The 26233-nt window shown below is 54.6% G+C and overlaps 1 protein-coding gene across 10 annotated transcripts in view; it reads left to right on the top strand.

Moving 5' to 3' along the window:
- Positions 1–26233, top strand: part of TNS1 (tensin 1) — a 194652-nt gene that overhangs the window by 141242 nt on the left and 27177 nt on the right. For 7 of the 10 annotated variants that reach the window (XM_058705321.1, XM_058705311.1, XM_058705360.1 and 4 more), the window contains 4 exons: positions 9645–11225; positions 17272–17355; positions 21840–22036; positions 22923–22998. In XM_058705321.1, coding sequence (XP_058561304.1) covers positions 9645–11225; positions 17272–17355; positions 21840–22036; positions 22923–22998 — 1938 coding nt within the window. The remainder of the gene's footprint in view (positions 1–9644; positions 11226–17271; positions 17356–21839; positions 22037–22922; positions 22999–26233) is intronic. The other 3 variants (XM_058705368.1, XM_058705329.1, XM_058705302.1) reach the window with 1 other exon arrangement.

Raw genomic sequence — 26233 nt, forward strand, 5'->3', positions numbered from 1 at the left:
AAGCTCTGCACTGAGAATGTAACTTTGGGGCTCCTGTCCCCCTCCCAGAGACCGGCCTGGGTGACACCTCAGTTCCTCTCCTCAGATCTATTGTCACCTCTGGGAAGAACGGGGGCTTGTGTTTTTTTTTTTTTTTTTTTTTTTTTTCTCTTCCCCTTTATAAGCCAATGAAGTGTCCTGGTTCCTAGACTCTGCCCCGCTGGGGGGAAGGAGGGGGAGAGGGAGGGGAAAAAAAAAAAAAGATTTCCACCTTATTGTTCAGCAGCTGGAAAATTGTTGTCATCTGTTCTGCCTTTCATTTGCTGAGAATGGAAAAAAATGTGGAAAAATTTGGAGAAATAAATCTCAATACCATCGTAGGAGCTCTGGCCCTTCCCTCTCTCCCCCTAGCATCCCGGCTGCTCTGCTCCCGGGCTTGCTCTTCCCACTTTGCTGGGCACTGGGGCCACGATGGGTTTGGGACTGGGGCTGAGCTGGGCCGGGCTGCTGGCCGCCTCTCCTCGCTCCGTGTGGAGGGCTTGGGAAGCCACTGTGATGTCATTCAAGAGCTGCATAGCTACAGGATGATAAGTGAAGCCCTGGGGACCCAGCTGGCTGAAATTACAGACAGAGTTTTATCCCACTGGCTTCCTACAAGCCAGAGCGAGGCAGAGCTGGCCGAGAGGGGGAGAGAGCGAGGGAGCGAGTGGAGGGAGGGGTGGTGCGTGTGGACCGGGCAGGCAGGCGGCACTGGCTCCTCCCACCCCTGACAGTCTGAGGGAGCCCCTAGCAGGACACAGACAGCCTTGGGGCTGCAGCCATGGAGGACTTATTTGAAACTTGAGGCACAAGGAGCAGAGATCAGATCGGAGTGGTTATTTCTCCTCCCCTCTCTCCCTCTCCGTCCAGAGGGTAAGTGTCTGCTGGGCAGTTGTGTGTGTCGCTGCGTGGCGCTCCCTGTAGGACCCGGAGGTTGGGGGGGGGGGTGCTTCTGTGCTCGTGGATCGGGATCTGCCGTGGACCCGGACCAGGGAAGCGCGTGGGGTGGTGTGGGGCTGTGGCCCGCCGCGCTGCCTTTGGAGGTGGCCACCTCCCTCCTGGACTTGCTGCCCTGGGACGAGTGAAAGCCGCCGCCTGAGGGGTGGCTGAGTTGGTGGGGGGCAGAGTGTCTGAGCTGGCCTCGCTCACGGAGGATGAGAATGGGGTGGTGGGTGGAGGGAATGTACTGGAGACATGGCTAGCTCCTGAAACATTCCCAGTGGGATGTTTTATTCAGGACGCCCCCGCCCCATTCTGTGGTTGGGGCTTTGTGGCACCCCCCCCCCCCGCCCCGTGCTGACCACTCCCCCGCTGGCCGCCCGTGGGCTCCCATTCATGGCTTTCCCCCAACTTTGGCAGGGCCTGTATTGGCTCGACCATCCTCCTGGCCAGGGATCCCTGAGTGTCCAGGCGGACACCCTGGCCTGGCAGAAGGACTTCGGTTGCTGTGGGCTCGGGTGCTATTTTTACTGTCCCGAGCGCCTGTGATATCTGGTGCCCGGATAGGCCGAGGGCAGGGAGTGGGGGCGTCAGGCTCTGCTTATAGTGCCTGGCGTGGGAACTGACGGCCAGGCTGGAGTCAAGCGGCTGGCCCTGAGAGTTCACGTTTGCCCCACAGGCGTGGGCCTTTGTGTGACCTCGGCAGGTCACACATCATCCAGGCCCCGGTCCCTCGGGTCTGAAATAAAGGTCACGATTGAGTTTTCTGTCTCTACTCCCTCTCTCTGGAGGAATTCCAGTAAGATGGTATCTGTGAAGGTGTCACAGGTCCTTCCTGAGGAAGGCCTGGGGACACATCTATCATCATCGCTTGATGAAGCCCCATATATTATATTGTGAGGTTCTTGGTGTGCAGCCATGAATGGAGTCCCCCCCCCCCCTCCCCAGACTTCAGCCATCTTCACCTTGAAGGCCGTTAGGAGAACGAGCGCCGAACTTCTCTGTGCTGGGTGACCTTGAGGGGGAGGGGGAGGGATTCGCTGAGCCTGCTGAGTGTCATTGCCTCCTGAAAACTGAGGGGTGGGCAGTGGAGTAACTGATCCCCTAAGACCCTTTAGCTTAAAACCTCATGACGTTTAAAAAGCTCTCTTGGCTCCACTAACTTCCTGGAGCAGCCCGTGGGAGGGGCTGTCTTTCCAATTTCTCTTTGACTGCTGACTTTCTCCACCTTCAAGGCCCACAGGGTGAAGTTGAGACCAGGCCTCCACTTGGACATTGGGCCTTCTTTCTTTCTTGTCTCAGTGGAATGACGGAGGTGGCCACCCACCCTCCCTGGGTCCACAGAGGCGGGTTTGTGGGTATCTCTGGTGAGGTCGCTTGTACAGAGCACAGAGCCACCTGTGAAAAGATTGACAGCAGCCTTGAGAGGAATCTTATTGATCTTTTGTCCAGTCTTGGAAAACGTAGTGGGTTCCCTCCAAGTGCTATGAAACAAGAAGAGAGGTGTCTGTTTGCCATGCGTGGACTCGTCTGTCCCTGCCCACGGGGCCTGAGGGCCTGTGCTCCTCCGCGGACACCTCCCAATGTGGACCTAAGTCTCTTGGGCTGCACCTGTTGCCTGTTCTCTGCCATCTCAGAGGCAGTGTCTCCTCTGTGCGCTTCCCCTCCAGAGAGTTGCGTGCTCCTCTTCAACCCTAATTCTGCTGACCTTCAGAGTCCCCGAGGAAGCCCGTTTCCATCTGGTGATGTTCCAGAGCTCTCTGCAGCTGGGAGGAACAAAGGGCTGCCTCAGTCCCCGGCTGGCTGTAGGATGGGAGGTCAGCATGGGTGGAGGCTAAGGCTGTCACAGACAGGGGCACAGGAGATCCCTGCCACTGTTGCTAGGGTGTCTCAGGAGGACCCCAGGTTGTGCCTGGGCCATGGGGCTGAGGTTCTGCATGCCCCTGTCCATCACCATCCTCTCCTCACCCTTGCCTTCCTCGGGCAGGTCGCAACTCAGTGGGCTGCTCTGGGCTAGACCCCCTCTGTGCTCCCCCAACCAGAAGATTTTCCTTTTGGTGCGCTCTCCCGTCTCTCGCAGAGCCTGGCATTCTTGGCGGAATCCCAGGTGCCAGAGAGGGATCCCCAGAAGCAGCACCCTGTTCGATGCATACATCTAAATTTAAGAGTCATAGATGGACATGGAGGGGTCTGTTGACCCCCTGAAATTAGGTACGACATTTGTGTTTGTGCAATTTTTTTGGAAATTAGTCTAGGCTTTCATCAGCTATCCCCAAGGGTCCTTACCTAAGAAAACTAACGTCCACTGGACTGGAGTAGGGCCGCGGAGCCCTCTGAGAGACCCCATGGGTCCAGCTCTGGCTCAGCCAGCTTACAGGCACCTCCACCGTGCCCAGCCGGTGCTAATAACCACGTAAACACTCCTCTCTCGTGATGTTCTCTTTCTTCTTCCCTTTGGCAGAAGCTTGGGTCCACCTTGAACCTCTGATTTTTCTCGTCCCCGGGTGGCAGTGGAAGAAGAGTGTCTCAGTAGCTGACAGGACTATATAAAAGTTTTTGGATTATTTAATATAACGCAAGAAGCATTTAGGAAATGTATAATGTGTGCCAGGCACTGCATCCTGTAGAGCTGTCCTGTATAGCCATGCAGGTTATGCCTTAAAGTCCAAGAGGCACTGTTCACGTAGAACATATTGTGAAGAGTACCTTCTGGGAACCAGGCACTGGACCGGGGTGTGTGCGGGGAGAGACAAAGGCTTTTTCTCCAGGAGCCCTCACCTTAGTGGGAGGACAAACATGGATAGCAATAGGGAGGTTGGTGTTAGAGTAGTTGTCTGAAGAAGGCAACAGGAACGGAGAAGAGGTTAATCTCAGTCTGGAGGGCTGTGGGAAAAGGGTTAGGTTGAGGAATGTGTCACAAAGCAGTTCAGACTGAACCTGAAGGAGGAGAAAGGGGGGTTTTCCAGGGAAGTTGGGAGCATTGGGGAAGAAAAGCAAGGAAGGATCTTACAGGAGAAGGAACAGCATGTACAAGGCCCAGAGGAGGAAAGAGCATATGAATATTGAGTGCGTTGAAGTGTATTTGGAGTATTGAGGATAGTGAAGGTGAGGCTTCAAAAGGCAGACAAGGGCCAGATGAGAAGAGGTCTGGCAGTCCAGCAGTGGCGGGTTGGGCTTTACTCTGTGGGTGATGGAAGCTGTTAAAATAGGTAAAGAGGAATAGAGAGAGAGGAGAATAGTGTCCGGATGTCCCAGTTCTAGCTTACGGTACTTAGCTCCTGAGTCTCGTCACTCAGCAAACCTTCAAGTGAGCATCTGAATCTTCACTCGCCAGGCTTGGAGGCTGGGCTCGGTGTGGTTAAATGGTTGATGCAAGCTGACTTGCCATTAAGATGGGGACCATCCTTTGGAGTAACGGGGTGTATCTGGCACAAAGGTGGGGTGGGAAGGGATACATCTCCTCTGCCTTCTCTCCAGAACCATATCTCTGTGGCCTCCCTGCTACCTAGCCCCCTCCTCTGGCTCTTACACTGTTGCTTCTCAATAGCCCTGGTCCTAGCCCCAGCCTGGCTCCCTCCATGGCCGAGGGAGAGTCTGTGGCTAACAGGTTAACACGTCCAGAGCTTGCTCTCCAGGCTGCTTCTTGGCCTAGCCTCAGCCCTTGTCAGAGCTCACCTACTTCTTATTTATTTATTTATTTATTTATTTATTTATTTATTTAGAGAGCATGCACGCACAAGCAGGGGAAGGGCAGGGAGAGGGAGAGAATCCCAAGAAAACTCTGTACTGCCAGCACAGAACTCAACATGGGGCTCGATCTCACGAACCGTGAGATCATGATCATGACCTGAGCCGAAACCAAGAGTTGGACGCTTAACCAATTGAGCCACCCGGGTGCCCCAAAGCTCACCTGCTTCTTGGACACACATGGCCTTTGATGCTCCATTCCCGTGTGTAAGGAGCTGAGATTCCCTTTGGGTCTGCGGGGGCCCCGGTCTGCCTCTGAGCTACCTGTGTCCACGGTGGGCACGGTGCCTCTTCCTATTGGCACGGCATTGATTTTCTTCCACAAGAGTTGGTCATCACTGCTCTGGGCAATATATTTTAATGAATTGCTATTCTGCTGGATGTGGACCCAAAAGACTTTTTATCATGAAAGGCCCCATCCTGAAAACCTTAATAAATCATTCACTATTCAAAACAGGTCTGCAGGTTAGACAAGGAGGGGTCGCTCCTCACTGTATCATCACTAAAGGAAACTTCTTTCTTGCACTCGATCAGCCTGGCACCTTTTGTTATTAAAAAAAAAATTTTTTTTAATGTTTATTTATTTTGGGGACAGAGAGGGACACAGCATGAATGGGGGAGGGTCAGAGAGAGAGAGGGAGACACAGAATCTGAAGCAGGCTCCAGGCTCCGAGCTGTCAGCACAGAGCCCGATGCGGGGCTCGAACTCACAGACTGCGAGATCATGACCTGAACTGAAGTTGGTCGCTTAACCGACTGAGCCACCCCGGTGCCCCTGGCACCTTTTATTCTTTATGGTCAGGCCATCTGTCCTGACATCTAAACAAGAAAATTTCTCCACTAGACATGAGTAAGAGAAGTGAGGATCCTTAATCTCAGAGTCCAAAGTGCTGACCACTGGGATCAGGGTTTCCCAAGATGTTATCCACCTGTGTGAGCCCCAGAACCTTGGGAGAGCTAAAATACTGCTCTTTGGCCTCACCCCAGACCTATGAGTGAAAATCTTTGGGGGTGGGGCCCCAGAATCTACATGTTTTTAACCAATCCCTGGAGGAGATGCTTATGAACATCAAAATTGGGAAACACCTGCCCTAAACCCATATCACCTTTGCACCCATGTTTCTTTCATTCTGGTTGAAGCGTACGGGATGGATGCGTCCCTCCTTCCCTGCATCCTGGCCTGTGCCGCGCCTCCTAGCACCGCACACACCTCCGAGGCCTGCTGGCAGGAGCCTAGGGAGTAGGTCCACATCCAAGTCAGCTGGGGATTTTCCTCAGGGCTTTCCAAAAGCGTGACTCACACATCTGGAGTACGGCCGCTGTGGAATAAGGGCCTCTTGGTACAATCAAGCTCAGCGTCGAGGGTGGAGTGCGGGTTCGGAGCAGCTGCTGGGGAGAGCCAGGAGATGTAGTCAGACAAAGCAAGTGGGGCCTTGAAAGGACTGCAGGCTTCTCGGCTTCCCTAGAGCAATGGCCAGGGAGAAGGCCCATGAGACAGGACGTTCTGGCTGGCTTGGCCTTGGGGCTGGGAGCTCTCCACTCCGGGCTGCTTGTAACTTGCGTTTCCCCAGAAGTTTAGCTTTCTGTTCCACCGTCACCCATGCCAGTGACAGGTTCCTCCTGTCCCCACGGCCCCACCAACCAGGCAGGTTCTTCCTCTGCCCCCTGCTCCCTGCCCCTGGATGCCCAGCAACCTCTCAACTGAGAGGATTTACGTAAACTGGTCATGCCCCTGGAGGCTTCTGGGACTGTGAGTTGAATCTGGTGGCCCCTCAGGTTTAGAGCCTCAAAGCCATCTCCCCCCACCTTTCTAAAGCCCCTCTTCTCTGGCTCTCTGTTTCACCCTCCTCCTTACTCTGCCTGCCTCTCTCTTTTGCCCTTCCTGCCTTAATAGATTGAAACCAGCGCTATGTTCCGGCTTCTTGTGGTCCTGCTAAATAGCACTTAATGCGGCCACGGTGGATGGGCAGAAGGGAATGACGGGCATGTGTGTACCTGTGTGGGGTGCGGGGAGCACTTTATCTCCTTTAGAAGGAACGGGGGTGCGTGCCTCCGCTGGGGTCATGCTGACACGCTGGGGTTTCAGTGAACCCTCACGGGGACTAGACAGACCCGGGATGGGTCTGGGGTGTCCTCACTGTCTCCCCCTGATGTGAAAAGGAAGACCAGTGAAGGTGCAGAAGAGCCCGGAACATGTAGCCAGCACTGGGTGGTCAGAAGCAGCTGGCTCCTTTTTGGAGGACAGCAATAGACATTTCCATTTGTTACTTTGCAAAAAAGATTTAGTTCAACAATTTTTACTTCTTCCACTTTCTTACTCAGCCTCAGTGGCCTGGCAGTTACTGTTCCTGATGTTGCTGCAAACAGTGGACCCCTTGGGGGTAGATTACGTGGCAGAACGAGCTTAATTTTGACATTGTCAGAATCAATGAAGGGGCCAAAAGGGACGAGATATCAGGTAGTGGTAATTAGTGTGAATTCTTCCTCCCTGCCTCCGGGAACGCTCTCTTAGCTCTCTTGCCAAAAGCTCTTCTTTTATGAACCCAAGTGAGATGCAGGAATAGGTCCACTTTCTCCCAGAAGGAAAGGATACTTACAGGTTTGCACTGGTTTGCACCCAGCGGTTCTCATCGACCCTAAGTGCAGATGGGGAGCATACTGGACACACCACCCTTTGCTTTGCTGTCCCTGCCACTTCCCAGACCACATGAGCATGGACTTGGGGGGATTAAGGAGGTGCAGGGGATGCAGGAGCTCCCTGGCCCGGAAGGCACCTGGCGTCTCGCAGCGTGAGCTGCAGAGTGGGGCCAGGGCCCTGGAATGGGCCTGTTTCTCTGGTGCCAGCAGCTTTCCAGGCACAGAGAGAAGGAAGGACAGCCCTCCAGCCTCCTCTGACTGATGCGAGGGGCCCACTCTCATGGCACCACCCTTGGAAATCTGAGTGGAGGAGAGCCCTTGTCGGCAATGCTAGGGAAGCAGTCAGCTGGGGTCTCTTATTTGGTGTAGCAAGGAGCCCAGTTCTTTAGAGGAAATGGCACGAAGGACAGCCTCTCTCCTTTAGTAGCTTCGACACCTTTAGGGACGGTGACAGGCCACTTAGAAGAGGCAGCCATGCTTGTATCTGCGTCTTAGCAACTATTAGGGGACCTGGCACAGGGAGCAGACCGCTGGAGATTCAGACCTATGTCTGATTCAGACCAGCCCCATCCCTGTGAGCCTAGGGCTGTGGCCACACTCTGGCCCCCTATCACTTGGGGCCTGCTGCCAGCCAGCATCCCAAAGCCCCAGGGAAAACTGGGGACAGATAGATGGTTCTGGAGAGTTAAGTGAATGGGCAGAGCATCCAGCCCCCGGGGGGTGTGTGTGGACCGTGTGCCTTGCCGGCATCTCTGTGCCTGCTCCCGGTGACGTCATTTGGTTGGCCTGTGGTTTGTGTGTGTGTGTGTGTTGATCAGGATGTTCCTGTTTTGTGGTTGTCTGATCACTTGTTTTTGGCCGTGGGCTTCTGTATGAGTGTTTATTTTTAGAGGCTGCCACTTCTGGCCTGAGGGCTGATCCTTGGGCATGGTAGGAGCTTGTATTTTCTGGAATGATTGTGGCTTTAAATTTAAGTATTTATTTTTGGGTATTGCTGCCTTTTATGTGTTTATTTTACTGTGTGTGTGTGTGTGTGTGTGTGTGTGTGTGTGATACGAGAATGTGGAATAATAGAAATTGCGTGGTCTTTGAAGTTCTGATTTTAATTTTGCTTTTAATTTAGTTGTATTTTAATTGACTTTTAAGTGATTTTAAATCTCTGATTTTAAATCCTCGCTTTACCAGATACTGTGTATCTGCAGATAAATGGTTTCACTTCTGTGAACCTCAGTTTCTCCCATCCTTAAAGTAGGTGTAAAACTCGCTGACTCACAGGATTAGAAATAATGTGTGTGTAAAGTGCCTAGCAAGGTGATTGGCGTCTCGAGGTCACCTGTCTCGTGTACCTCAAGAGTGCACCAGGGCGTTTGATTTGGCCGCTGGGTGTTCGGCTTGGGTGATTATGAGCTGGTGTGTGTTTGTGTCTGGATGTCTTTGTGTCTGGTTTTCCCGTGTGTGGTTGGTGTGTGTGTGTGACTGTTGGTGTCTGGCTGGAGTTTGTGCAGTTTTTGGGAGGGGACTTTCTTTTCTTGCCAGCTGGGGGCCTGCCTCGGAGTGAGGGGAGGGGAGGTGCTTGTGCGTGTGTGTGTGTGTGTATGTGTGTGCGTATGTGTGTGTGTGTGTGTGTGTGTGTGTGTGTCGGGGCTGGAAGCTGGGCTGCTGACTGTACAGGGTGTGAAATCACCAAGTCCCTCTGGGTGGGGAAGTTCTTCGTTCCTGAGTCAGCCCTTTGGCCCTGAGCCACCCAGCGCTCACTCTTTCCTTTCAGAGAAAGTATTGCTCATGGGGTCGCCAGAGCTGTGTGCAGACAAAATGACACAGGGGACACCCTTCCTGGATGAGAACATCTCCTTTTGTGTTCTGGATTCCTAAGATGTTTCCCATGCCACCCTGGCCCCTGAACCCCCTTTCCAGAAGCCCATGAGCCCAGCATTCAGAGGAAAAGCACGGGGAGTGCTGGCTTGGCTGAACTCCATCTTGACCCAGTACCTCCAGGTCTTTGGGAAGCTGAGGAGATACCAGAGCCAGGCTTTGGACTGGGGCATCTTGCTCCCAGAGCACCCCAGCCAGTCTTAGACTTCGCTGTTTGGCCCTGAAGCCGGGTGTTGGGGCCCAAGAGCCTGGGGTAGGGGTCCCTTTGTCCTCTTCCCCTATATTCTCTGACCTCAGCTCTATCTCGGGTGGTGCGAGGAGATTTTAGGGTCTAGGGAATGGAAGCTCTTGGCTCCTTTCCTTGGGGAAGAGATGTCATTGCCTCCCACTGACGTCTGCTGATTGTTGTTCCCCCCGCGGCTCTCTTACAGAGGTGGTGGGACACACTCAGGGGCCTCTGGACGGGAGCCTATATGCCAAGGTGAAGAAGAAGGACTCCCTGCACGGCAGCACCGGAGCCGTCAATGCCACGCGTCCTGTCCTGTCGGCCACCCCCAACCACGTAGAGCACACCCTCTCCGTGAGCAGTGACTCCGGCAACTCCACAGCCTCCACCAAAACAGACAAGACCGATGAGCCTGCCCCTGGCCCCTCCAGTGCCCCTGCTGCCCTGAGTCCTGAGGAGAAGCGGGAGCTGGACCGTCTGCTCAGCGGCTTCGGCGTAGAGAGAGAGAAGCAAGGCTCCATGTACCATACCCAGCATCTCCGGTCCCGCCCAGCGGGGGGCCCTGCCGTGCCCTCCCCTGGCCGCCATGTCGTCCCGGCCCAGGTTCACGTCAACGGTGGGGCCTTGGCATCTGAGCGGGAGACCGACATCCTGGATGACGAGTTGCCCAACCAGGATGGGCACAGCGTGGGCAGCATGGGCACACTGTCCTCCCTGGATGGGGTCACCAACACCAGCGAGGGGGGCTACCCAGAGGCCCTGTCCTCACTGACCAACGGTCTGGACAAGCCCTATCCCGCGGAACCTATGGTCAACGGTGGGGGCTACGCCTATGAGTCCGCCAGCCGGTCGGTGCCTGCCCACGCTGGCCACACGGCCCCCATGCGGCCCTCCTACTCCGCACAGGAGGGTTTAGCCGGCTACCAGCGGGAGGGGCCCCACCCAGCCTGGCCGCAGCCAATGACCACCCCCCACTACGGCCATGACCCCAGCGGTATGTTCCGCTCTCAGTCCTTTCCAGAAACCGAGCCCCAGTTGCCCCCAGCTCCGGCCCGTGGGGGCAGCAGCCGGGAGGCTGTGCAGAGGGGCCTGAATTCCTGGCAGCAGCAGCAGCCACAGCAGCAGCAGCAGCAGCCTCGTCCCCCTCCTCGCCAGCAGGATAGAGCCTACTTGGAGAGTCTCGGGCCCAGCAGGCCCAGCCCCCAGCCGCTGGCAGAGACCCCCATCCCCGGCCTCCCTGAGTTCCCAAGAGCAGCCTCCCAGCAGGAGATCGAGCAGTCCATCGAAACACTCAACATGCTCATGCTGGATTTGGAACCGACGGCCGCCGCCCCCCTGCACAAGTCCCAGAGTGTCCCAGGGGCCTGGCCAGGGGCTTCCCCGCTGTCCTCCCAGCCTCTCTCCGGCTCCTCCTGTCAGCCCCATCCACTGACCCAGTCCAGATCTGGCTACATCCCCAGTGGGCATTCCTTGGGAGCCCCTGAGCCGGCCCCACGGGCTTCCCTGGAGTCCTTCCCTCCTGGCAGGGCTTACTCACCTTACGATTATCAGCCGTGTCCAGGTGGGCCCAACCAGAGTTTCCATCCAAAGAGCCCAGCCTCCTCCTCCTCGTCTGCCTTCCTGCCAACTACCCATAGCCCTCCAGGGCCTCAGCAGCCCCCAGCCTCTCTCCCTGGCCTCACTGCTCAGCCTCAGCCCCCACCAAAGGAGGTGACTTCAGACCCCTCCCGCACTCCAGAAGAGGAGCCACTGAACCTGGAGGGGCTGGTGGCCCACCGGGTAGCAGGTAAGAGCCTCGTGGGCCATCAGTCTTAGGAATCCCCTCCCCTTCCCTCTTTGGTCTTGGTTGGTCTCGCTGCGGGGAGGAGGTGTAGGCACAGCCGTCGCACCTTGGCAGGTGCCGCTTGGACCTGGAGGAGAGGCTGTCAGGAGCCTCGTCCTAGCCGTCCCTTCCTGCATTCGTTGTCTGTTAGGCTGTAAGCCAGGCATTGAGATTCAAAGATCAGTGTCTTTCAGTTCCTGCTTTCAGGGAGTTTACCGTCTAGTTAAGGGACAGCTACACAGGAATGTAAAGTGTGCTGTGACAGAGGTGGGGACCAAAGCCCCAGAGCTGGAGGGAAAGCAAGGCTTACCACCTAGGGCAATCAGGGAAAGTTTCTTGGAAGTGGTGACTTTGGGGCTGGAGTACAGATTCTCTATGCAGAGAGAAGATGCTTTCTGCAACTGCCTGCTGTCCTCAGACTTCAGTTCCCAGGGGGAAGGTGTGGAGAAGGCTGGAGGGAGACCTCTGTAGACTCAGAGGCATAACAAAGATAGAAAGGGTGTCCTAAAGGCCTTGGGCTCTACCCGAGTGTTCAACCCTGGTGGGTCCTTTCAAGATATGTCTCATTTTGGTAGGGAGGCCAAGGTCCCCTTCTTGTTCAACTGTCCTGTTAGTCCTGGCTTTTGGACCTGCTCTGTATGAGAAGCAGGCACTGAGGAACCAAACTCTGTTTCCTATCAGAGAATGGGCTCATCTTCCTGGAGAGAGGAGAGAGAATGGGGTGACCAGAGAGCTCACTGGGGAGATAAAGGCAAGAAATGGCCGAGTGTGCAGAGTCATGTTGGGAGGGACCAGAAGGTCTCCCTTCCTTCTTAATGGCCTAAGCCTATGACCATTCCATGGGGGCAGCCACACTGGGTGGGAAATCCTGGGGGTGTTTTTCATTGTGGAGGTAAGGCTGGGCGGGGATGGACTAGAGACTGGGGCTAGGGGACCTTGTGCCAAGCCCCTCAGCTGACAGGGTGGTGGGAGTTCAGGGAGAAGAAGAGGAGCCTGGGCGGCTGACTCTGCCCTCCACCCTTTTCCCTAAATTTAGGGGAAGCTGAGTCACCGTGCCAGCTGTAGGAGAGAGGGACACACCCTCCCTGGGGATGGACAGTGGGCTTGGGGAAGTAGCTGAGGGCAGGCCAGCTGGCTATTGGGTTGGGTTCAGGATTGGGGTGTGGGGGCATAGATGCCCTGCTGTACTTCAGAGGAGAGCACAGTCCCAAGTTCCACTGTCAGCAACTTCAAATTGGCCGTCATGAAAGTATTTACACCATGGAAGTTGGTAATCAGGGTCTCACCTCGCCTAGAGAGCTGGCCCACGAGAACATCATTGCCTTTAGTGGGGAGTCAAACACGGGATGAGTAGCTCTATAGCTCTAGACGTGAAATGCTTTATGGAGTGGTCCACAGGGGGCTGCCGTCTTTTGCTTTGTCCCACATCTGGGCCCTGGCTTCCTTGTCACAGATTTTGGTCAAGGGAGAGGGATGTGGACCTCTTAATATTTTACAGAGTTGAGGTGGCCGGATGAATGGTAGCCCTCTAGCCTAATGATAGGATCTGGGGGGCAGATTCTCTGGGGAAACAGAGTGAATTCCCTACCCCCCCACCAGAAGACCCTTCTGTGTAGTTCTCCTGGAGCTTGCCCTAAAGGAAGCCATACCTGAATGGCTCCAGAAGTGTGTTCATCTTATAGTGCGTCTCCCCTCAGCCCTTTTCTCTCCTACCGGCTTCTGAGGTTTTGACTGTCACCATCCATATCCTTAGCTGCTCAGGCTTTGGCTGCCAAGGAGTCACAGGAAGGGAGAGACGTCGTTGGTACAGCATCTCTGTCTCCAGCCCTAATTTCCTCTTCTCTACCTCAGTCAGAGAAGGGATGAGATGCATAGAGAGGACAGATACGTTTGGTCCCCAGGGCCATGAAGGGACCTCTTTGGTTCATGCCCTGCCATGGAAGTATTTCCTATGTCAGCGGGTCCTGTTTGCCCTGCAGAGTGTCTGACGTGCTTGTGTAGGTACAGATGCACTGTCAGGATCATCGCGTGCAACAGTATGGGAGTCAGGGAATAGACCAGGACCGCTTCTTGCTGCTTCTTGTACATTCTTCTGCCAGAAGCTGGAACGTAAGCTTCAGCGTGAGTAACTCAGGAAGCTTAGACCCGAGGGAGAGCCTCTTCATGGCCACGAACCTGATCTGGTTTCTCCTGGCTTTTCTCCCACAGGTCTGCCTTTTCTTCCCTAGGCTCAATACCTCCTCTGTACCTTAATACTATATCCCTGGCTCATTCCACTTTGATCGGACAGGTCCTCCTATCTTATTTAAGCTTGGATCTCAGAGAACATAGGGGTAGTTTTCTTAACCTGATAAAGGGTAGGCACCAGAAGCCTGTAGCATACATCACACTTTCATGTGAAAGGTTAGAAGCATTCCTGTTACACTAGGAACAAAATAAACATGCCTAGTATCACTGCTATCATTTAACATTGTATTGGATACCCTAGCCAGTGCAAGAAGGCAGGAAAAAGAGATAGAAGCCAGAGTTGTCGAGTTCATGTTACCGTATGATCCTGATTATGTGACTGGACTGATCTCAGATGTCTCTAGAGGTAGAGATTTCAGTGCATGCTGGAAATCAGGTGTGAATCTTATCCCTAAAGGAGTCTGGAGTTTAGTAAGGGGAAAAAGGACTGGAACTTTAAAATGAAGTCATTCCTAATAAGTGAGACATGGGGAAAATTCTGTGGGAATGAAGAAAAAGGAAAGATCAGTATCAGCTGGAGAGATTGAGGAGTGAGTTGCGTGTGGGTTTTAGATAGAGCCTTGGAAGATGAGTAGGAGTTTGAAAGTGGGTGGGGTCATAGGAGAGAGAGGGTTTTTAGTGAAGACATGAAGGCAGAAGTGTTTGATGGATATAGGAGGTTGAGAGCAATTTAGGTAGTGTGAGAGGTCAACAAAGGTAGCCTGGGGCCTGCCTCTGGTTGGTCTTAAAATACCAGACCAAGGAGCTTGAATCTTACCTGGTGGCAATGTAGGAACCCATGACTGTGTTTAGTCGGGAGAAAGCCATGATCAAAGCTGTAATTTAGGAAGATGTAGCTGGTGAATCTGGGCAGGAAGGGTGCAAAAGAGGAGACTTTGTTTGAGTTAAGGAGGTGTAGTTGCTTATTAGGTAGACTGGGTTGGGGGATTGCATTAAGATGCTGACCGTGGAGTTGAAAAGTGTCAAGGACGCCGCGGGAGTAGAACCAGTGCATTTACAAGTTGATTGGATGTAGTGGGTGAAGGAGAGGAAGACGTCGACGATTATTCTGAGGCTCCACGAATAGGGGCAGAATGCTAGTTCCACTAACCAGCCCAGAGTTAGGAGGACAAGTGGATTTTGTGTGAGACAGAGATGCCAGTGTTCCCTATGTTGAGTCTGGAGGTGACAGTGAGCCTGCAGGTAGGAGAGATGTATGGAAAACAGCTAAACATTTGGAACTGGAGCTTGAAAGAGTGGAAAAACTACTGATTTTGGAGTCATCCTCACAAAGATGTAGGTCACACCTTTGGGCATGGATGAGATCTCTGTGTCAGGGGGCATGGAGAGAAAAGTAGGACGAAATGGCCATGAGGAGAAGAGAGAGGAAGGGGACTGAGACGGAATGTTCAGGACAGTGAGAGAAGACAGGGACAGTGGGTCACCGCAGAAGTGAATACGGTAGAGGGTTTCCAGGGGGAGGGGTGGGGGGTTCGCAGTGTCACTGCAGAGGGATCATGAGGAAGAGGATTGGGAGAAGTTCGCTGGGCTTGCCAATTAGGTGGCCCCAGGGATTTTCAAAGGCATATAGAGAGTGACAGAAAGCAGACTGCAGGAGTGAGGAGCGAGTGCAGGGAGAGTACAGACAGGATGTCAACTGTTCTTTCAAGTGGCTGTGTGATAAAAGGGAAGACGACAGTAGCTAAAGAGGGTAGCAAGATATCGAGAGCCTGTTTTTTCGTTTTTTTCTTTTTGTAAATTTAAGAGGCATGAGAATGTTTTTAGAGGAGAAACAGAGGTTGAATATGGAGGGAAAAGAAATAAGAAAAAGAATGTAAGAGAAAGAAAGAAGTTGCTAGAATAAGGTCTCTAAGGAGGTAAGAGGGGATATAGGCCCAGGAGCCCAGGTGGATGATTTAGGCTCAAGCAGGAAGTGAGATACCTCTTTGTGAAGCAAGAATAACGGATGAATACAGATATAGGGAAATATCTGTATCAAGCTTTGGGACCTCAAATTGAGAACCCAACATTTACATTTCATCATGGAAATAGGAGATGGCATCGAGGCCCATTCAGTCGTTCATTCAGCACGAATCCCTAGTCTGTGTTAGTCTAGGCTCTGGGAAAATGGAGGTAAACAAAACAGGTAAAAATCCTTGCCTTCATGGTGGAGATGGACAAAAAACAAATAAGCAAACACATATATAATATGTCAGATTGCTGATAAGTGCCATAGAGATAAGTTAAAGCAGTCAAGCGTCAGTGATTGGTAGAGGGTAGATGGGTGGTTGCACTTTACGTAGGATCAGAGGAGGCTTCACCGGGCCACCAGGGAATGCGCAGATGGAACAGCAGGTGCAAAGGCCCTGAGGTGGGGGTGTGCCTGATGTGAGGAGCCTAGTGGAGCATGAAGTCAGAGAGGTGATGGGAGTGGGGGCCGGCTTGCAGTGGGCCTTGTATGTGATCGTGAGAACTTTGGTACTCTGTGTGCTGTGTGCAGAGCAGTGACATCATCCGACTTGCTCTAGAAGGATCGGTGTGGCCAGGATGGAAGGAAGGAGACCGGTGAGGAGGCTGCCGCTATTGATCAGGGAGGTGGCTGTGGAGATGGTGAGAGGTGCTCAGGTTGTAGACAGTTTTGGAGGTGGAGCCATCAAGGTTAGAGGTGGGATGTGAACAAGTCAAGGACCGCTCTAGGGTTTTGGGTCTGAGCAACTAAAGGGTGGAGTTGCTCTTTCCTGAGATGGATAAGGTGTGGGAAGAGCAGGCTTGGGGGGAATGTCCTAAGCGCGAGTTTGGCCGTGATCGATTTGGGATGCCCTCGAAACCACCAAGGGGAGAGGTTGGAGTTTAAAAATGCGGGTGTTATGATGCCAGTATGTGATGTCACGTGAAAGTGTGGCGTTGCATATGGCACCTAGCGGTGAGCACGGATACAGAAGAGGTCCTAGGACTGAGTCCCAGAGCCCCCCACATTTGACGGTGGGAGGCATGAAGACGAAGTGGCCAAGAAACCGGTGTGGAGCAGCTTGTGAAGCAGAGGGTTGTTGAAGGAGCCTGGTTCCCTGTGCAGCTCCTGAGGTGTCAGGAGGTCAGTGACGGTGGATTAAAGGATGGCATAGTAGGTCTTTCTAGTGCATTCAGGTGGGCTCATTTTAACGACTTTTTGGTGGTGCCCAGCAGCTTTGGGCGGCAGTGGAAATGTAAGGGGCTCCGGGGAAGAAGGTTACCTAAGGTACGTGTGAGGGAAAGGTGAAGGGCAGAGGGATGCTAGGAGGCTAGGGAGTGTGGCCCTTGGGCCAGGCTGGTAGGATCACAACTGAGGCCAGGAAGAGGCAGGTGACCATGAGAGGAGACAGGTCCTGGGATGGGGCCAGGCCGATGGTGAGGGCGGGTGAGGTGTGGGGCGACAGGACTGTAGTCTCCTGGTCTCTGGCTGGCACCTGCTCGCCCCATGCTGGGGTTAGAAAAGAGAGCTGTGGTGTCCCTGCCGACAGCGGGAGGTCTGCCTGGCCATTGGAGAAGCGAGACCCTCTCTTCTTGCCTGACACCCTCCCACCTCCCTCCAGCGTGTGGTCAGATCCTAGACTCAGAACACCAACTAATCTTGATTTTCTCTTTGTTTTTGTTTTGTTTCGTCTTGTTTAATGCCTTGTCCCTTGCGTTCTCCGTGTGTCCCGTGTCCACCTGCCCCCTGTGCTATGGGTGTGGTGCCTTCCTTGCCTGGTGTCATCCCCTCCCGCTCACCCCCTCCCTGCCGGCTCCCCGGGGTGGGGGTGGGCAGCATACAACGCCAAGCTGCAGAGCATCGGGCACACGAGCTTCCAGCTGCCTCCTCTCCACCGGCTCCGATCTTCCTCCCTCTCTGGTTGGTCCACCTCTGCCCCTTCCCCCTGATAAGTCTGCGGCCCTCACTATGGCTCTCAGCTTCTCTTCCTCTCTGCTCCATGGGCCGCTTCTTCCAAACTTTTGCCCAGTCTAGTCCTCTGTCCTCATTTTTCCATTCCCCTTTACCTTTCTTCCTTCCCTCTTCTGTTCTGTTCTTTCCATCTCTTCCCATTCTCTTTGCCAGCCCCTTACTGCCCCCCCCCCACTTCTCTCTCCTCCCTCTCTCCACACTCTTTCCCCCTCCTTTCTGCATGAGCGAGTGCTCCCATTTCTGCATGGACACAGGCCTGATGCCTTTTGCCTTGGCCTTATCTGCTGGGAACAGGGTCTGGGGTGACTAGATGAACTTACAGGCTCCCGGTGGACACGCAGGCCACCATGTGAGTGTGCTCAGTAAGGGTGAGGACAGCCTAGCTCTCTGGCTACCCTGGCCAGACCACTCAGGCTGCTGGGCCAGGGCCTCGGTAGGAGCTAGGCTGTGCTTTGCGTGGGCCACCAGGCTCACGACAAAGAGCGAACATCTGTGCTCTGTCCACTCTAGAGCACACTACTCTCTGGGGATACAGCACGCCCTCTGACCTCATCCTGAATCTCGGATCCTAGGACCCGTGGCCAAACGTCAGAAGCCCTGGGTGTGGTCCTGGCTCTGCCTGTGACCCATCTCTGTGACCCTGGGCAGGTCTCTTAATTACTCAGGGCTCAATTGCCTAATGTGAAAAATGGAGAGATCATAGCCCTGCCATGTGTATTTTACGTTGGTGGCTTGATGGCCTCCAGTATGGTGGACCCTTTATCAAGGGTCTGTGTCTGCTCGATGATGCCCACTAACATCTGCCCCTGGCCTCTCTCGGACGTAAAGGCCCATAGTCTTTTAGCTCTATGGAGGGAATCTTGTTATCAGTGCCCTGAGCCTCGAAGCCCAAAGGCCCAGGTTAAGAAGGCTGCAGTTCCGGGAAAAGGCTTAGGGGACAGTGGGGATTGTTGACTCCCAATGGCGGTATCTGGTGCTTGCACAGCCCCTCCTCTTCCCAGTCCGTGGATAACGGGGAGATGGCTCTAGCAGAATGCCCCCTGTCCGCCTCCTCTCCCCTCCCTTCACCCTTTCTCGGCCCAGTGGTGGGGAGTGTTCAGTTGGGCCCGGGGGATGGGGGCAGTTGCGGGGTGGGGGGGCCTGTCCCGAGGGGAGCTGGCATGGCTTGCCCTGGGGCTGCTAGTGTGATCGCCGTGTGGCTTTCTGGTGCCCTGGCCCAGCAGGTGGCCTCCCGGATACCCTGGCTTTCGGAGCCCCAGGCATGCCGTCGGACACCCAGCCCCGTCACCTGGAGCTGAGGAATCCAGTCTTTTGGAAATCGGAAGGCTGGAAAGAAGAGCTGGGTCTGTGGGGGTGGAAGTGGCCAGTCTGGGGGCTGCAGGGGAGACATGTGATGAAGCCTGACACCAGGGCATTTGTCCGTGGGACTCAGGTGGTGGGTGGCTGTGCTCGGCCAGAGCGGGTGTGTTGATGTGTGTTAGGGCTACAGCGCCCAGACTTGCAGTGTGTGTGTGTGTGTGTGTGTGTGTGTGTGTGTGTGTGAGAGAGAGAGAGAGAGAGAGAGAGAGAGAGAGAGAGAGAGAGAGGGAGTATGTGTGCGCGCCTGTGTGTGTGTAGGGAGACAGAGGCCCTGACACACTGGGAACAGGCTCAAGAGACTGAGAAAGTCTTGGGGTTGAGGGTGGTGGGGGGAAGGAGGGGAGTGGGGAGCAAGCCTATTTTTATGATGGGTCAGTCTGCGGGACACGAGGGAGGGGTGTTCTCTCTCTGACACTGGCTGTTAGCTTGTGTCCAGCTGTCCCAGCTTGGCTGAGGAACAGTAGGACTCTCTTCCCTACCCCGGCCATGCCCTGTCTCCCCTCCCATAGAGAAGGACAAGAGAGAGGGGACACGCTCTCCAGCACTCCGGGGCATATCTGAGCCTGCCAAGGGGGACAACAGTGAGATACTGTGTTCAAAGAATGCGAGAGCCCTGGCTGGCCACTGGTGCCATGGGGCGCACTGCGGGGGGAGGGGCTGTCCCCATGGGAGTGGAATGTGGGGTCTTCCCCTTTCTGCAGACTCCTGGCTCTTTGGAGGTCATCCTGTCCATCCCCCTGCCTTAGGACTTGAGGAGGTGTGATCGTTCTCAGATGTCTGACTGCCTTGTGCCAGGGCCTCATGTCTCCACATTTGGGAAGCCCCTCCAGTAGTCTGGCCTCTCCTCTGCGAGGTGGCCACCATTTGTGGCCACCATCTGGGGCACCTAGACATGGAGGATGCTCTGAGCAAACCGGGGAGATTTTTCTCTGTCCCTCTGGGAGATTCAGGGCCTCGGATTAAAACAGACACACTTTTCAAGGGCAGACATCAGATCCCCAAACAGGCCACCCCTTGCAAAGACACAGGGACCTGCCAGAAAGAGGCTGCCGGGCTGGGTGAGCCGGAACTGAAAACCGGCCCTAATGCATTTCTTTTAACCTTGGGGCTGAACTTCATTCCAAACCCCTAGAGCCTTTCCCAAATGGGCCTCCTTTGTCACAATTATTATTAGAAAATCAATGGCTATGTCTGTTTCTTTCTAATGTTTTTGCCAGGAATGAAATGAGCAGCAGCTCTAGATGAGGCTGCCCAGGAGGCCTGGGGAGGAAGGGGCTCAGCGGAGGTGGGAGAAGCGGGGTGAAGGCAGGCGCACCCTCAGTTGTGAAGTGGCACTCGATGCTGCTGCTTCTCTGAGGGCTGGGAGCCTGGGGTTTGCTGCGGGGTCCCCGGGTGCTGCTCAGCCCTTTCAGGGCCTGCCTGCACCTTTGACCCGGGCTGATGCTCAGACCCTAGTTAGGGCTATGTGACCCCTATGCTTCTATTCTGAAAATAAGGGCATTTTAAGGTGAGGGCTTTTTTGCTTTAAGGAGAGCCGTTTGGGAGTCTGGAACACTGTCCCCATCAAGGGGCTCTTTTGTCTTGGTGGAGATAACAGGGAGGCTGCCTCTGGGCAATGAGGAGCCCAAAGCGGACCCCACCCCATCTGGGTACCGCTGTGCCTTTGTAAATTATGCCAGTCCTGCTGCTCTCTGGATGGGCCCCCAGTAATGGGACATGAGTGACTGTGTGTGTGTGTGAGAGAGAGAGTGTGTGTCTGGCCCTAGTTTGGCCTCGGCATCTTGCTGCTCATGACAAGTAGGAAGGCTTCCCGGCAAGTGCTTCTCACGGCAGCCTTAGTGGCTGAGCCAGGCCGGAGCTGGGGGTGGGGCACCTGGGGGCATGCCGACCCCACTGTGGATGGTAGATGATTCGCTCTGCAGGAGGGTGATTTCTGCTTGGCTGCGCTGGCACATTTCTAGTGGCCAGCGGTGGGCACACGTGCGTGTGTGCGTGTGTGTGTGCGTGTGCGTGAGTGTTGTGCGGTGGGACAGCGTTCCCAGATGCGCTGGCATGAGGTTGGTGCGGCCAGCGTCCTACGTGACCTTTGGAATATTCCGGCATTTCCTCTCACTTCACCTGCCCTCCCGGGAAGCGGTGAAGGCAGAGCTGAAAGTTCTCTCGCACAAGATAATGAAGACAAGAAGCCTGTCCTCAGGCTGGGTCTTGGCCTCCGGGACCTGGGGAGTAAGTTTTCGAGGATTCTGGAGCCAGCTCCATGAGGCAATGGGTTCTGTGCCTCAGCCCAGCTGTGGGAAGACGGAGTGGGAAGGAAGGAGGGCGAGGCTCCCAACGTGCCTGGGCCTGTGGAACGGAGGGGATACAGAAAAGCAGATGGAGCTCATGACTTCAGCCCCTCTGCCTGCTGTTCTGCTGGGAGGGGGAGGGTGGGAAGCTCACCATCTTTGGGGCGAGGAAAGGGGTGAGTAGATGAGGGGCCGGCAGAAGGGAAGTTGGCGAGAGGTTTCAGAGATGCATGGGAGGAAGGGTGGGGAACCCCAGAGAAGACCGGCGATATTCTAGGGGCCAGCTGGGGCTGGGGACTTCACGATAAGACTTGAGTCATTTCTTTGTTTCTCCTCGGGAGCACCATTTGCAAGATGATGCATTATTGGCTCTTTCCAAATTTCTTCCCCATGGGCCTGATGTTGCTTGTCGGTTGACGCGGTCACCTTGGAGACTGTCTCTCCTCCTTCCACCTTCCCTCATTTCCCTGGAAGCTCTGGCCCTCTGCCTCCAGGGTTTGCAAAGAGTTGACATCTGTTTCTTGTATCAGCCCTTGTGCTTTGGGCCCCAGCCCTGTGAAGGGTAGCGATTCCCGGTGAAGGCCAGCCCAACCTTAGCAGCTCCCCCGCCCTGCAGAGAAAGCCTGGGGTGTGGGCGGAGGGAGCTGGTGGGGAGTACTCAGGGGAGACAGGCCCAGCTCCAGTGTGGCCCCTGGCTAAGGTGCACCGCCTTCTCTGGGGGGATCGGGCCTCATCGATCCTTTCTCGCCTAATATGCTCATTGCCTTCTATGCCCTGCATTCTTCCCAGGGGTGCAGGCTCGGGAGAAGCAGCCTGCAGAACCCCCAGCCCCTCTCCGGAGGCGGGCAGCCAGTGATGGACAGTATGAGAACCAGTCTCCAGAACCCGCGTCTCCCCGTAGCCCTGGGGTCCGTTCCCCTGTCCAGTGTGTCTCCCCCGAGCTGGCTCTCACCATCGCCCTCAATCCTGGAGGGCGGCCCAAAGAGGTGAGTCCTTGGGCTGTGTCCTGTGGCCAGAGAGGGTAGTGGAGCGCACCTGAACTATCCAGGGGCCCGATAGTCACCTGAGTGACACTCTCCTGTCAGTAAACTCAGTTCTCACCCTATGTCTCTTCTCTGGCATGTGGAAGCTGGCATTTCCCTCCCTAAATAACTTCTATGCTCCCACTTCTTACATCAACACTGAGGTTGAAGTTCCCCCTTTGACTCCTAAAGGGCACCCCTTAGTAGGGTGGTAAGGATCCTGGGTATGACACAGATGACCCCAGTCTCTACACTCCGAACCCGATCATAGAGACTGACAAGAGTGTTGTTGAATTCTTTCTAGGTATAGAGTTTTCTTGGGATATCTAATTTCTATGTCAAAATGTTTGCACTTCTGAGACATTTCAGTAGTTGGAGGCAGTAGATTCCAGTGTATTAAGGCTGGGACAGGGCTGAGGAATATGCATTGTAGACGTGCATCTTGGAAGATCCTGATACGAGTGGCCCATGTCGGATACAATCCAGGCTAGTGAGTTACTCTGGATATAAATGGCTCTTGGACATCTTTTCTCTCCTGACTGCCTTCTGGACCCGAGTCCCCCATCCCAGCCCCTTGTCTTTGGCCCCATTGTGGAGTATTTCCAAGGCAGGTGCCCCTCATTTCCACCCATGCTGGCCCACGGTTTTGCAAAGAGCCGATTTCCATGGTTTTGCAAAGAGCAGTGATGAAGAAATTGGTGGCCTTCTCCCTTTGACCTTTGTGCTTGCCTGAGGAGGGGTGGGTGGGGCTGGCGAGGGGACTAGTGGGCCGGTTACTTGGGAAGCCCCTGATTGCAGGGTATGGCCGCCAGTGGGCATCCCCTCTACCCGCCCTGTTCTTCTCTTGCAGCCCCATCTGCACAGCTACAAGGAGGCCTTTGAGGAGATGGAGGGAGCCTCCCCAACCAGCCCACCACCCGGCGGGGGTAAGAGCTCCTCACTGAGTCTGTCTTCCCTGGGTCCCCTCAAGCCCCTCGCTCAGCCCTGGCCTGAGTAAGCACCCCGGTGTGGGGGGAGGTGCTGGCAATACTGGGTGTGGCCAGGATCTGCCACTCATTTCACTTCACCATCCTGCCCCACGTCTCTTCCTTCCGTTGTCCATGCGCAGACATGTACGGATGCAGCAGCCACAGGCTTGGGATCCTGCTGACCTTCTGTGGGGTCCCCGGCCTCCCACCGTCTAGATTTTTCCTAACCGTTGAGAGTTTTTGCATCCTGCGTGCAACATCCCCCCCGCCTCCCCCAATTCCTAAAGCGACTGTGACTTGCCGATGTGTCCCTGAGATACCCTTTGACCTACTTGCTCCTGACGCCCATTTCTGTCTACATCCAGGCACCTGTTCCGTTTCAGGCAACCTACTTAGTTTCCATCAAGGAAAGAAAGGCCCAGAACACTCAGCCTGGCAGAGTCCCCATCTCATCCATCCTTGGTCTCCAGGCAGGAGCATTTAGTTTGTACCTCCTGATGCACTCACTGGAGAGGCAAAATCCCCTAAGGACACAGGCATTTCCAACCAAACAGAAGACCCGTCTGAGTGCAGGGGTGGAGTAGAAGAGGCAGGAGGAGCTGGAAGAGGGCAGCTGTGGGACAGCAGTGATGGGACAATACTGAGAAGGACTCAGGGGGGGTCTGTGGCAGGCCCGGGGCAGCAGAGGAGGGAGAGACTGGGGAGGGGAGGAGGGTGATAACAGAACTGGTGACATGTTCTCCTGGTGGCTGGCTGTCCTGAGGATGGGAGGAACGTGGCACCAGTCCCTGCCATGGTGCCAGCACAACTAGTGTTGGCTGTCATCTGGGACACGCAGGAGGCCCAAGTCGTGAGCAGCAGCTCACGTCCAAGGAAAACAGGACACGAGTCACGTTTGTGATGAGACATTTTCTAGCAGCCGCCTTGAAAGACATAATAGGAAACCGGAGAAGTACATTTTAATATTTTTCTATTTAACCCCAAATATCTAAAATATTATCGTTTCAATAGGTAGATCAAGATAAAAATATTTAAAAAAAAATTTTTTTAACGTTTATTTATTTTTGAGACAGAGAGAGACAGAGCATGAACAGGGGAGGGTCAGAGAGAGGGAGACACAGAATCTGAAACAGGCTCCAGGCTCTGAGCTGTCAGCACAGAGCCCGACGCGGGGCTCGAACTCACGGACCGTGAGATCATGACCTGAGCTGAAGTCGGATGCTTAACCGACGGAGCCACCCAGGCGCCCCTCAAGATAAAAATATTAACGGGGTCTGTTACAATCTTTTTTAAAAAATGTGAAAAGAGGCCAATGAAATCCCTTTCAGTAACAGGTTTTATTTAACCCCAAAGACCTGTCATACAAAGAGATGTGTTGCCTTCTTATTTCACAGTAAGTGTTTGAAATCGGGCGTGTGTGTTACACGCGCAGCACATCTCGATTCAGATTGGCCACACCGCGCAGGTGCTCTAAAGCCACGTGTGTGCCTCAGGGCTCCCCTCGTGGACAGTGCGGGCCCAGGGAGGTCTGCTCAAGAGGCAGCTCTGTGGCCTTTTGTGACTCCGTGGAATCGCTCTCCCTGGTCTCAGCCCTCCGCCTTCACCCCTGCTCCAATTCGCGGTTGGTCCAATCAGCCAGGATCTTGGTCATCACCCTGTTTGGGATGGAAGCCATCTGGGCTGAGCTCGAGTTAGGTTTTGTCCTGTGTGCCTTTTCCCATTCTTCTCGCCCTGCCCTCGCCAGCCCTGGTGTCCCAGCGGGGAGAGTAAGTCCGAGGTTTCATCGGTGCACAGGGTTGGGAGAGAGGACAGAGGCGGAGAAATGCGAGGAATTTCTCTGTCGGGAAGCAAAAGCCTTGACTGGCTTCAGGGCCACCCACTCGTCTGCCTCAGCAGAAGAGCCAGATGCCTGGGGACTGGGGCATGAGTGACGAGGCAGCTGGAGATGCTTGAGGTGGAGCCAGGAGAAACCTCCCCCTGCCTCTTGTCCTCTTCATCTTGGGTCACTGGGCCACCTGTGCCTCTGCTACGCCAGCTGGGCCCTCACATGCACACCTGTGGGCTGGAGATGCTTCGTGCCCATTCCATGGGCAGTGGTCTCTGAAGCTGGGCTCAATCCTTCATAACTAATCACGTTCAAATTCATTCGTTTGACAAACATTAATAAGTGCTTCATAAATATCTCTTGCAAGACACCATTTTCAGTAAGGGGGGGGCTGGAGGGTGGTGGAAACCAAAAGTGTGTGTGTGTGTGTGTGTGTGTGTGTGTGTGAGTGTGTGTGCACATAAGGAGAGAGACCTGCAAACCTGGATCTGCCTCACTACCCAGATGTGTACGTTTGTACACATTTGTCTCCTGTGCTGTATTTGTCCAATCGGCACCTAAGGATGGTGCGAGGATAGACTCTGCCCCCCACCTGGACCCCTGCGAGTTCCCACTGTTCCTGTGTGCACCCATGTACACAGCCACCTGTGCACCAGCAACTTATGTATGTCGCTTGCATTGAGAGCGTGTAGCTTTTGTTTCCTGTAGGTCTCTCTGCCTTTTGGGAAAAGGATTGTGGGGGGGGGTCCCACAGCTGCTGTGGGGGTGCTAGGCATCGGAGGGTGGCCGCTGGTCTGTTGAGGCCAACGGCGTGTGGCAGGCAGGCTTGCGTCCTGGCCGAGGCTGCGTGTCCTCAGGGCCCATGGCCTCTGCACACTCCCCGTGGCCGGGCTAGGAGACACAGAGCTTGCTTCTTTGCTTCTTCTCAGAGGTGTGTTAGGAGAGGCAGCTACTGCCACCGAGGAGAGATCTCGTGGCTGGGCATAACCACCGCCCTGCAGTTCAACTCGGACGCTGGCCATGTCCTTGGCTGATGGGAAAACGGCTGACAGCCCTCTCTGACCTTGTGTGTTCCATGACACTTCTAACCCAGATGGGCAGCTGTGAAGGGCCCTGGCGTTTGAGCAGGGAGTCAGTGCTCTTGGCCAAGGATGGTGGCAATGGGGCTTTTCCCTCTTCCCGGACGCTGGGATTTGAGGGTACAGAGAGCCTCACACTGAGAAATTCTCTCTTCCTGGGGTTTGCAAGTGACATGGTTGGCTGAGGGCTGCCCTGGGGTCTCAGGGTGGGCACGGCTCTGCCCGGGATCCCTTTCCTCCCTCTGTCCTTTACAGGATGTGCCGTCTTGATATCCCATTTCCTTTAGTT

The sequence above is a fragment of the Neofelis nebulosa genome, chromosome 2 (genome assembly GCF_028018385.1).
Source record: "Neofelis nebulosa isolate mNeoNeb1 chromosome 2, mNeoNeb1.pri, whole genome shotgun sequence".
NCBI lineage: Eukaryota > Metazoa > Chordata > Mammalia > Carnivora > Felidae > Neofelis > Neofelis nebulosa.